The sequence below is a fragment of the Tamandua tetradactyla genome, chromosome 12 (genome assembly GCF_023851605.1).
Source record: "Tamandua tetradactyla isolate mTamTet1 chromosome 12, mTamTet1.pri, whole genome shotgun sequence".
NCBI lineage: Eukaryota > Metazoa > Chordata > Mammalia > Pilosa > Myrmecophagidae > Tamandua > Tamandua tetradactyla.
The window spans coordinates 76,468,035-76,481,296 of NC_135338.1; the positions used below are offsets into that span (position 1 = coordinate 76,468,035).

Below are 13,262 nucleotides of genomic sequence, written 5' to 3' on the forward strand. Positions count from 1 at the left end.
GTGCACTTCAAGTGCTCCCACATTCATTCATTCACTGATCTCAGGGATAGCAATACTTCTACAAGACAGACTTAGGAATCACTTTTGATATCTCCTATCCATCACTCCATTGCAATTCTATCAAAGCCTTGCCACTTCAACCTCCAACATGTAACTTGAATATGTCCATCTTCTCATCTTCATTGTCTCTGCCTTTTGGATGCCCTCATCTCTTGTTGGATATGGCAATAACCTCCTAATATCTCCTTGACCTACTTGGGAATTCTGGATCCATCCAAATCATTTTTTTTTTCCACAAGGCAGCAGATTCTTAAACTTATATCCCTTTAGTAGTTCCGCAGTGCATTTAGGATGACACTCCAAATCCTAAGCCAGACCCACAAGGCTCTGTGTAACTCACCACTTCCACCTCGCACTGCCCCCCTCAATGACTTCAGCTCCCCTCATTGACCTTAACTCATTCCTCAAAGATGCCGAACACTTGACACCTACTGCTGCTTCTCTTCTTACCGAACACTTGACACCTACTGCTGCTTCTCTTCTTACCGAGAATGCTACCTCTTCCTCCCAGTTACAGCTCAAAATATCTTACTCAGAAAACCTACCCCCTCCCCCAGCAGAAAGGGGCTCTCCTATCATCCCTTCCAGTTCTTTTTCTCCCATGTTATAATGTGGCAGAAAATAACATTCCCCATGCTTATGTTTAACAGTGCCTTTTTATTGACCCTATGAATACTGCCTGCAGTATTATGAAAAAGAAAAAAACAGATTCAACTGGAAATGACTAAGTTCAACAATAGAAGTCAGAGTGACAAGGTTTATTATTTTGTTATTGGATAGCTATAAGAATATTTACGGTTTATTTAATCATTATGATTTTGAAATGCATTAGAAAAATCATCCCTATGAAAAGATTATAGCATAAATGCTTTCATTTCGCTCGAAATACTTAAAAATTTAAGTTTGAGGATTTCCAGCGTCCTATGACTGCCATCCCTTCATCTATGTCACGGCTGTCTGTGTGAAACTATGACCCACATGAACAAAGACATCTATAGGTGGCCAATGGAAAGATATAACCCCTAATAAATGTTTCTATTTTCCTCGAATTGGGCTGAATTTCCAGTGGAACTTTCTATGATGACCTAAATGTCCTATGTCTATGCTGTCAGTACAGTAACTACTAGCTACATCTGGCTACTTGAAACATGGCTAGTGTGACAGAGAAAATGAAATTTTAATTTAATTTAACTTCAATTAATTTACATTAAATTGCCACATGTTTACTGGCTATTGTATAAGACGGCACAGACTAGAGGAAAACATTAACAAAAAAGACCCCTCATGATTCAAGGCCACTTGGGAAATGTTTTCACTGTGGAGGATTCTAGCACATTTTCTTTCTCCATAACCATCAGACAAATGCCTAATTATCTTCAGTTAAATCTAGACCTCTTCATTGCATTAGTCACATCAGTAAGAGACAATGATTCCTCTAGATTTAATGATTCCTTGGCTGTTATTTATTTAGCACCTCAAACTCAAAGACTGCACATGAAATGAGACCATCAATTTCAGCACAACAAAAGGATCATTTAGTTGAAATTAGTAGAACTGGTTATTCACTTTTATCTATGTGAAGAGGAAGGGAAGGGGAAACTTGTTCACAGCCCTTTCACTGTGAATCAGCACTCAGTTTGCTGAGTAGCTGGTGTTGGTACAGGCTGGTATCATTCTGGAAAGGCTTTGTGCTAAGAACAGATTGCTCTGCTCTAAAGGAGCTCGTCAAGCACTGGTATCTTCAGGTACCCAGTGACTGCAACTGCACAGGAACTCTTCCCAGTAATGCAACACTTTATTTTCTCAGAAAGTAGTTCAATGAAATCACTGCTTTACTTGGGCCTGATATAGTGAGGCATTTGTGGAATAGCTCGAGGCCATTCTCCACTAAATATAAGTATGAGTGGTGTCACCTTGTAGAGATTATTACACCCACGGTGTCTGAATAAATCCATAATTCCTGTTGTATTTGTTTCTTAGATACTCTTTTATTAAAATACGTATGGGCAGATGGGTTTGGGTGTTGAGTTTTATTTATGAATTTACTGATATGGATTAATTTTTACCTCTTTTAACTGCTTCATCATGAAAGGGATACTGATAGTACCAAATTCTGAGAGTGTTCTGCAGATTACATGAGTTCATGTATCTGAAGCACCAGGTACATAATAAAGGCCACATAAATTTTTGCAAATAACTTAGCAAGACAGCTCAAGATGCTCTTTTGATTTAGGCACTGGGCTGGGCCTCAGATTTGTGAAGCCAGGGTTGGAAGTCTCAAGCCAAGGCCCTTGCCAGCAGCTGTGTAGGGCCTTTGACTCAACCCCTTCCTCCACTGACAACTTCTGTCTGTACCAGAGGTTGCAAGAGATTCTTCAGAACCTTGTTAGATGTGGCCCATGGCTTGTAGGGGGCTCCTTTCCAAGAAGAACTGGCCCAGACAGGAAAGCCCAAGACTGAAATGAGGCTGAGAATCTGTGCTAGGAATCTTTACTTCCACTTCACTATGCTGAGAGGGTCTGAAATCAGCAGCAGTCAGGCAGGACCCAAGAAGAGAAGACAGGCTGGAGATTTTCCATCTGCAAAGAATAAGGTGCTCTTTCGTGAAATGAGGGTTTAAGAGTTCAAAAGTTTGGACTTTGTAGACTGAATTCACTGTGAAGGCTATAGAATAATAGCTATAAAGATAGATCTACAATAATTCCAGTCATGTTTTCAAACCAAGTATGCAAGAAATATATATTAAAATGTCCCCCTTTGTATCCTGCAAATATAACTTTTTAAGCATAACATAAACTTTAATCTGTATAAAACTGGTAGAAATATAAAAAATGAGCATGTTTGTTACGGAAAAATTCTCTAAGATTCCTTTCTACATACCTCAAACTAAGATCTGAGTAATAAGATGGCTTAGTTTGAGAGAAGGCAGTCTCATTTCTTCTATTATCATTTATTACTTCACAAACATGCATCATGTTCCTCTTGAGAGGAGGCCAAATGCCAAGTGCTGGGATGGCATGGAGTATATGTAATTACACAGAACAGATGAATCATACACATTCCACACGTGGTCCCTTCCAGTGAGGTTCAGCAGGGAATAAAGAACTTCAACAAGGAAATAAAATGCAACCTGGCAAATATCTGACAAAAGATTTACCCAGGGTGCTGGGAAGTAAAGAGGAAAGAAAGCAGATTCAGGGTGATGGCAGCCTTACAGAGAGCAGGTGACCCAAAGAAAGTGTCTTGGAGAAGTTTGCAATGATGGAGCAGAAATTGAGGGAAAGTGTGGATACATGCCCGAGTCCAGCACGAGCAAAGATACAGTGATAAGAGCGATGTTATGCAATGTACATTTCATTTCTCCAAATTTAGGGATAAAGTTGACTCTAAATAAAGTGAGAGAAAGTGAGAGTTCTGTGAGATTGATTTCCCAAAGGGAAAGAATGAGGCTGTTGCTACTAGATATCTTGAGGTAAGTTAATTGTTATACCTATATTTAATGGGTTTATTGTTAACTGCTTTATTTCACCGAGCTAAATCAGCTGATAATTAATTTTCATTTTCATATTTAAAGTGTCAGGGAGGAAGTAATACAGACGATTTCTGCTCCCACTGCTAGTGGGAGAATGAAACTGAGTTCAATTGGTATTGTATTTCCGGAGGACAATTTGAGAATATGTATCAAAAGCTTTATTTTTTACCAATTTTTGGAATTTACCACAAGACTATACCTATGTGCCTGTATAAAAATGTATATGCCCATCACAATGTTGTTTTAATAGAGAAAAAATTGTAAGAACATGAATTTTTACTGCAAGGGACAAAATATAAGGACAGGATAGCCACATGTTTCAAAACAATATTTAACAACACGGGGAAACACTTCTGATATATTTTACATGAAAAATCTACTTGCAAAAAGTTTTCCAAGAATGACTACATTCAGAAACTATGTGAGAATCTGTGTACACACACACACACCACACCCAGATGCACACACATATATACACAAGAAAAAATTTACATGGATTTACTTTGATCCTGGTCTTAATTTTATTTCCTTCTTTGTGATTTTCCATGTTTTTCAAAATTTTAATCATATTTTAATTTTTGACATTATGAAATGGATGTTACAAGATTTAGACAATATATCTGCTGGACTCGTGAAAGAAGTTTTCAGACACTGGTTTGTATGTATCTGTATGAATGTGTCTTTGTATGGATTTGTATTTTCTATAACACAAATACACACATCAGAATCTAGTAAAAAACCCTAGCTTTTGTATACATTATCCTTCAAATAAGTTACTTATTACACTAACGTGGATGTTGCCAGCCAACCACTATGAACAAATGTAACTATGCTACCTCCCTGTGGTTATCGGTGGAATAGGTGCGTGTGTTGTTTTGGTTTCCAAAATGAGAAACACTCCCAGACCCTGCAGCATTGCAGTATTCTACACTGGAAGAAAGAGTACCACGGCTCTAAGAGACCAAGTTAAATGACCAAGGACTCATTACTACTAAATGATGAGTCAGTACTTGAACTTGGGTTAGTCAGTCCTCCTAACCCCCAAATCCACGTTCATTTTACCAAATCATATTTTCTCACGTCAAAGCAGTGTTTTCCATTAATCATGAAACTTTAATAGAGCGTAAATAAACACTAAAATATGGCTTCTACCAACTAAAATAATAGAGAGGAATACATATATTGCAAAAGAGACACAATGAAGTGTGACATTCAGTGCACTACTTTGCCCAGTGCTATTTTACTAAGTGCAGTGTATTCTATTACTCACAAAGGTAAATCATCAATATTCTAAAATGTTTGCCAGAATCTTTCCCTTACAAGGGCATGGACAGCCTGATAGTGGGTAGATACACAGGTTTTCTGAGCCAAGCAGAATTGTGTGGTAAGAATTTGCCTCATAGTAATCTCTGTCTTGTTAATTTTAGTTTTCCACACAAAGAGACACAGAGGAGACCTGCTCTTCAGCCAGGGACTGAAAGAACAGGGATTTACTCTCTAAAATGGTTTTTACTATGCTTTCTCATGACAATTTGCACTTTTAGAAGGCATGGGAGAAAGGCAGATGGTTTGTAGGTAATTATGGTCCCCTAGCTCATGTGGTTATAAAGGAAAACATCCTAAGATTTGGCATAGTCCCTGAGAAATGCATCCACCCTGTAGGACACTATCTCTTCATTCCTACAGGTGCTTGTTGGAGAGTGTAATCTGGACCTCACTGCTAGTCATTTGTGCTCAGGGAAACACAATTAATGGAGGCTAGTCAGAAGGACAGGCATTCACCTAGCCCTCTATATGGACTAACATCAATCTTTTGATTCAGCACCCTTACCTCTCCAGGGCTGCAAAGGAAAGTCCTGGGGGAATTTGCTTTGGTTTAGTTTCCTTAGAGGTGACCAAGCCACCCTGCCTATTGTGTGAGGTACAATTCTAGGAATGGGCCTGGAAAATCTATCAGTCACTCTGATTACCAAAAGATTGCTGTGGAAGAAATTATCCAGATATTATAAAGCATTCTTTCCTTGAGGATCCAAAAGAAAATGTATGTCTCTCTTTGGAATGAGAAATAGTTGGCTTATTCTGAGCAGCTGGTGGAATTTTATTTTCAGACCTTCCAACTGGGTGACCCATTGTCAAGTAGAAAAATTTTCAGAACCAACATTGCAGATGAGCTCCTGGTAACTGCCTGGGTCTCTCTGACAGACTTTTGGGAACAAATGTCATTAATCACTTACTTTCCCGTGGCTTCTTCTGATCCACCTATTTAAAGAATTCCATCTTGCTTAATTGTTTATAACTTTAAATATTACTTTAAATAATTATTGGAGCTTGATGGAGATTTTACGTAAATAAATCCTGTTTATGAAGAATAATCTCCATGGTAGTTAAATTTTGTAAGACGATAACTATTTTTCTCAAATATTTCCAAATATTTGCCTCAGTTTAAAACCATATCACATAAACTCTATTTTATTCTGTTTTTTCATATTTCATTTGCTAATTAGGTCCAAAGCCTTAAAAAAAGAAAACACAATTTTATTTGAAAAACTGACCTAATTTTTATATTCCTTCCAATATTTGCTATCCTAAGTAATATCTTAATGCACATCTTTGTTTGTAAAGCTTGGTTCATATCCTAATTATTTTCTTAAGATGCATTCTACATGGGAATTACTAGGCCAAAGTATAGTATTGTTGTTATGAGGTTTGACAAGAATGGCCAACTGCTGAACAGATACACTGTATCCCTGAGGTGCTCCCTGATGGGGCGGGGCGGGATAGAGGAATAGTTTGTATTATCACCAGTAATTAGTTTTATCATTTCACCTTCTTTAATAAATCAATAGGTTAAAAATGCTATCACATTATTTTAATTCTTAACACTTTCAAGTGGAACTGTTTCTACTTTTCAGTGTTACATATGACTTAAAAAAAACCTCATCATCAACTTTACAGCTCATTAGCAGATTTTCTCTGCACAAATAACCACTAATTATGCTGACAATTTGCTCCAGGTCTCACTGTCTTCCCTCTGGGCCTAACTCTTTGACATGGGTAATATGAAGTTCGTTATGTATCTAATGAAGCTGCATCCTTCAGACAATCAAATGTGAGGGATGAAACATGAAAACTGCTCAGACCAGAACTCAAACTCCTGATACCTCCTCACTGGCTGTGTGACCCAGGGTTGATTACTTAACACCCCTGAGCCTCACTTTCTTTGTCCATTAATATGACAGCTTCACCTCCTGGCAGAGTTGTTAGAGGACTAAACAGTTACATGTTTGGGAAGGTATGTTGCACAAAGACTCTCATTAAGAGGTCTTTCTCCTGCCTCTTCCTCTTCTAAACACTCCCAATGCCTTTCAAACAAGAATGCACTGGAGGATAGCAGCCTGTTTTCTACTAAGAGTAAAACTATATGTCTTATGATATACTTTGGAGAATTGGACCCAAATAAATTTACCAGTGATAGGAACTAGGTGGAACCAAGGATATAAATGTGATAGGGATTGGGGGTATTTTTAGTCCATGGGGTATTTTTAGTCCATGAACAGAGCGAAGATGCATGGCAGGGAATGAGGGTCCTTCACCATAAGGTTTGCAATTCATTCCAGCCCTGCATGGCTCCCTTAACATACTCTGAAGCCTAGAACACTGTCTCACACCTGCTCCTTTCTCATGTGGCGAAAGAGACCACTCTCGGTCATGCCTTTGCCTTCCTTCTCCATATCATTATGATCAAATCCTCTTTCCAACTATTCCAATATTTTTTAGCTTGTCAACTTGATTCTCTGCTCAAGGGCTCATCTAAGGGACACCAATGTTCACAACTCATGTCTCCATCTATGAGCAAAACAAATTTCCAAGATCAATGAAGGAAAAGGAGAAAGCAAGGAATGGAACAAAAGGCCAAAGTGTTATAGGGTCATTCATAAGAAATCATTAGATTATTACAAGAGAATTCAAATCCTGTTGTTAGATACATGTGTCAACAAACAATGGGTATTAGGAAATGCAGCCTTCCAGGATGATATCAACAGTACTTTCCACTATGATCACTCATTTTAAATCTAAAGTTTACTTCTTTTTAGAATTATTTTTTCTGAAGAATTGTTTGGCAGAGAGAGTAATTCTAAGAACATCAAATTTACACAAATGCATGTATATATACTTGGGTTCAGTGCCTTTGAAAAAAAGTTATTTGTGGTCTACTTTGACCCATCATGGAAAAATTGAAAATCTATAGAGGAGCCTTTCTCACTGGTCAATTTATTGATTTACTCAGGGGCAATGAATAATTGAGAATAAAAAGTGACCAATGATGACTTTGAATTAGAAATACTAAAATTTAATCTCAGCTTTGAAATGTTATTAAAGCATAGGAGAGAAGTGCTTTTAAAAACTCAAAGGGTTGCACAACTGCAACATAAAGGGCTTTCTTAGATTTTCTTTATTAAAATGAAATTTCGCTATCTTATATCAGCTGGGCTATGATGCCAAATGCTTTTGATCTTCCACCAAATAAACAAGTATAAATAATAAAAGCTATGGGCCTACAGTAGCCCAGGGAAAGAGCTACATGGATATTAGCATGGGAGGTCAGAAGGTAAATGGATGCCCACCTCCACCTGGAAGGTTCAAACCAAATTCCACCAGATTCTGGCCGAAAGTCCCTGAGTCCTGGAAGCCCTGTGTCCCAGCTCGGCCTCTAGCCGGCAGGCACAGTATCACCCACATCCTCTCTTCTGCACTCAGCCAGGCGGAGTTCCACTCACCGCATGGTGTACAGCAGCGTGCCATCGTCCTCTAATCTCAGCAACTTGTTGGGTGTGGTCATATTGTGTGCAATGGACTTTTTCCCATTGTGAAAGAATGTGTCTGGGGTCCAGATTTTGCTGGCAAGAAGGTTGTTGAGAGGGAGGCGTTGCATTGGCCCTTTAAACCGCAGCCGCTCGTCTTTCCAGCTTTGTCGAAAAAACACATCTATGGTATATTCCTAATGCAAAGGAAGGCAGTGGTTAGAGCTGGTAGAAGAGGCCCTAAACAGAGTTCTCTCATTGTTGGTTTTAAACTACTTGCGAGGACCCATGCCCTGGGACCTACCATTTCCGTGTCCGACACCGGACCGAAGCTGGTGACGTAGATGTCTGTCCTCACCTGAGTTATTCGCTCTGAAACACAGACACAGTTACCCCAGTCACTGAGTTCACAGCCGCTATGCACCACAAGCAATCAGAGCCCCTGAAATGTGTGTAGTAAATTTGGAGGACTTGATAAATACCACAGGACACCATGCTGCTCCAGCCTGGAGCACAGAATAAAACACCCACCAGAGAAACAAAGCTATTGGCTCTCCTTGTCTTTTGCACTCTTGGGGAGCAGTCAGGAGTAGATGCGGGTAAATCTTGGTGTGCAGCACTGGGTGATTTTTATAAACACCTCTGTTTCCTCATCTGTTACGGACTCTGTCTTCCCCATAAATGGAGCCTTTAAAATCAGTCTGAATATAGCATTACATATGATCTGGCAATACCACCTTGAGATGCATACCCAAAAGAAATGAAAGCAGGGACTCAAACAGATATTTGTATACCAATTACCATAGCAGTATTATTCACAATAGTCAAAAGGTGGAAACAACCCAAGTATCCATCAACAGATGAATGGATAGACAAAAATGTGGTAGATACACATAATGGAATATTACTGAGAAGTCAAAAGGGATGAAGTTATAATCATGCATGCTACAGCATGGATGAACCTTGAAGACAACATGTCAGTGAAATAAGCCAGATACAAAAAGACAAATACTGTATGATCTTGTTTATATAAAAAATCTAAAATAAGAAAAGTATTAGAGACAGTGGTAGATTACAGATTATCAGGGGCTGGGGTGGTTGTGAAGGGGATTGGAGTTTATTGATTAATGACTGCACAGTTTCTATTTGAGATGATGAAAAGTTGGGGTAAGGTTTATCGGTAATGGTAACACAATACTGTGGATGTAACATCACCGAACTGTAGATATGAAAGTGGTTGAAATCGGAAATTGTGAGTAGTATATATGACACTACAATAAAAAGTTTAAAAAGTAAAAAAATTAATAATTTAAGGAACAAAAGAATCAATCCAGATGAGGACAGGAGACTCCCAAGGAATCTCCAGTGAAAACCACAGGCACAGGGTTGTCCTTAGGGAAAGAACACAACTATGGACTGTGTACCCTGAGGATGGGAACAGCTTGGGAAGGGAGATCCATCTCATCTTATGTAGTATTTTGTATTTTGTTTCAATCAAAGTTATTGATAATATATAAATCAATAAAAATTGCAACTAATACTTGGGGGTAGGATTGTGTATTTCTTAGTAATTACCAAGGCCATGTAAAACCTTCAGGTCCCAAAGTGGGAGCATATTTGAGTGTGTTACAACCCTCACTACATAACCCTAAACTGCTCAAATGTTATTATTAAATTGTGATCATGGATGGGTATAGTGTGTATCTACATGTGCACGTGCATATGATGCTTTGTATGCTGTCAATAACCATCTCGCCACAGATGCACCAGCTGCAGAAGGACAGGGCCAGTCTGCTCTGTTGAAACCTCAGTGTCTAGCGCATATGGTGTTGGATGACAGAAGAGGGAATGGAGAGATGGCAGCTCATCAGATTTCCAGAAGTTGTGATCAATCTGGGCATTATCAAAATGATGAAACAAGCACCAGGATGCTAGACAGCAGGCACGTGGACACGTAATTCAGTGTGATGAGAAAAGGCATGGCCAAGGATCCTATCAGGACCTCTCACCCAAAAGGTGGAAAATGGCCATTCATCCTTTTAGTGAATCTCACCATTAAAAATGCAAACACTAAGGAAGATCTGAACTTTCCCCTAGGAAATTGTATCTGCCTACAATTCCTGCCTCACCTAATGGAGCAAGTTCAAAGGTACTGCATCTGAGTCTGCAGAGCCAAAGGCAGTGCATTTGCCTAGAAATGGAACACAATTCTCAGCTACAGAATTAAGCTGTGAAAAATATGAGCTGAAGGAATATTCTAACATCAGTCTATGGCTTTTATCAATTTCTTAAAAATCAAGGTGGATACTATGGCTAAAACACCTAATGAAGAATGAAACAGAGAATACGTTAAGACGCGAAGAGAAACTGCATTCAATAGTGGACTTATGAAAAAGACTGGCAAAGTTATCAGAGTGTGAAGTTGATAACACAGTATTTCTTAAAAGCTTTATGTCAGCTCCCATGACATCTAAGAGCTATTTGGAGGTTCCTCCTTATGTGAATCAGAATGAAACCCTGGAAAATGTGGGTGTGCAATGAACATTTTAAGTGGACTAGTTTCCCCAGCTTCTTGCATCTGGTATGATAACAAAGGAAGAAAAAGAGGCCTTGGCAAGGGTGGAAAAGTCATGAGATCAAATTCCTGGCAGGAAAGCTATTTCAGGTCCCTAAAACTCATCTTTGTGTGTTCCCTGAGTCCCAGCACCCAAAATCTTGATTCTGGATTTAGGCTTCCCTTAGGAATGTGGTGGGATCAACGCAGGAGGATGCTTACCTCCGAGGCCAGGTCGCAGCCTGTTGTCATAGCCATCCAAGAGCCTGTCCAAGATCCGGGTGAATATCGTGATGTTGTCATTGGTTGCATCTTTCACTGAACTTGTTGTCATTTGTGAAAAGCTTTTTAAGGAAGAAACAAAGGAAAAACTTAAAAGGTGTATTAATTATTTCCTATATTTTTTTAACTGAAAAAAAAAGCAAATAACCCCATACACAGATACGAAATCCAGGGAATATAGTGACTTGCTCTGGAGGGATGGCATCTTAGAATTTATTTCCTTTAAAGTCTGCATTATTGCTCTGGATCAATAGGCCCCAGTTTTTTAATATCCAGAGAGAATTTTGTCTCTGGGCTTCCGGGATGGTTTTCCTGTCAACGCTCAAAGTCTATCAATAACTGTAGGGATTCTGAGTAGCCTCTTGTGTCAACATTTTAGCCTTTTTGAAAAAAGAGTAGCCAAGACACATGAACTAATAGAGCTTAATTCACCTGTAAAGGATTTCGGGAGTTTGGTTTAAACACAGAAAAACTGAATTCACATATTTACAGTGAAGTGTCTGCAATGGGAGACGGGTGTTGGAGGGAGATGCTTAGAAACCCTATACAAGTTAGAAGGTAAGACTGGTATGCTGAATTGTACTGGAAATGGGAAGTCTGTGCTACAAACTAAGATTAGTACATATGGTGCTAGAAACAATCAAGTTTGTGAAACCTGTAAAACTGCTTCGAGCTCACACCCTCAGCAAGGCCACTTGATGGGATATTTAGGTGAAGGGTCCTCAAGCCTGGTCTGAAAACCCTCATTGAGGTTTACTCAACTGCCTCTTTTGATCAAGGACATGGACACACAATATTTTGTGTGGCCGGCATGTCAGATTCCTACAGTTAACATAAGACCCTCAAGAAAAATAGACCAGAGATTAAAGAAAGAACTTAAAGAACCATTCTTGGTTTCTTCAACTGATTGGAGTTACCTAGCCTTAAAAAGTGCATGAGGATGGAAACTAGAAGCTTCTCTGAAAGGAACCAGAAGGCCTGAAAGGACCAAGGAAGGCGTCCTGGAAGAAAATCATCACAAACCCAGAAGATGCAATAACACACCTAGAGCTCCTGGATCTTACCTCAGTCTCTACAGCTACTTCTGATGTGCAAATAACAAGATGGGTCTGGATCATCAAAAGCTCAACTTTGATAAACAAAATGTGGTACATATACACGATGGAATATTATTTGGCCATATGAAAGAGTGAAGTTCTGAGAGAGGCTGCAACTTCAAAAGAATTCTGAAAACATCATGTTCAGTAAAAAAGCCAGACACATAAGCACAAATATTGTGAAGCTATCACTATAACAGATGACCAGAAATAACAAATGTGCAGCGATAGAAAGCAGACTAAGGAGCATCAGTGACCTTGGCATTTGGGCGAAGTACTTATGACTCTCAGTAATTTCCTGAGTTGCTAAGCCACAGACACCCAACTCTTCTAAAAGTACTTTCTCTTTCATAAAATTGCCGAAATTGAAGTTGGGAGACAACCTCAGGGCTAGTGAGCCAAGTCCAGAACCCATTTGTGCCTGCTCCATCCAGTTCCTGAAAATCACTCATTTTTATCGATTGGATCTAAACAGATCAATTCTTTACTGGCCCAAATGCCATTCACTTTTGAATGAAAGAATTGCTTAAACTTCTCTTAGTCTAATTCTCACATGACCATTAAAATGCATATTTTGTGGAAACAGCCAAAATGTCCATCAACAGACGAGTGGCTAAACAAACTGTGGTATATACATACGATGGAATATTATGCAGTTTTAAGACAGAATAAACTTATGAAGCATGTAATAACATGGATGAACCTAGAGAACATTATGCTTAGTGAGTCTAGCCAAAAACTAAAGGACAAATACTGTATGGTCCCACTGATGTGAACCAACATTCGAGAATAAACTTGGAATATGTCATTGGTAACAGAGACCAGCAGGAGTTAGAAACAGGGTAAGATAATGGGTAATTGGAGCTGAAGGGATACAGACTGTGCAACAGGACTAGATACAAAAACTCAAAAATGGACAGCACAATAATATCTAA

General features: G+C 39.0%; 1 protein-coding gene across 3 annotated transcripts in view; it reads right to left on the reverse strand.

Annotated features, from left to right (window-relative positions):
• The window catches only part of GABRA5 (gamma-aminobutyric acid type A receptor subunit alpha5), an 80,960-nt gene that overhangs the window by 52,047 nt on the left and 15,651 nt on the right, over nucleotides 1-13,262 (reverse strand). For all 3 annotated transcript variants that reach the window (XM_077122365.1, XM_077122363.1, XM_077122364.1), the window contains exons 4-6: nucleotides 11,171-11,292; nucleotides 8,699-8,766; nucleotides 8,371-8,591 (exon numbers count right to left, since the gene is read on the reverse strand). In XM_077122365.1, the coding sequence (XP_076978480.1) occupies nucleotides 8,371-8,591; nucleotides 8,699-8,766; nucleotides 11,171-11,292 (411 nt within the window). The remainder of the gene's footprint in view (nucleotides 1-8,370; nucleotides 8,592-8,698; nucleotides 8,767-11,170; nucleotides 11,293-13,262) is intronic.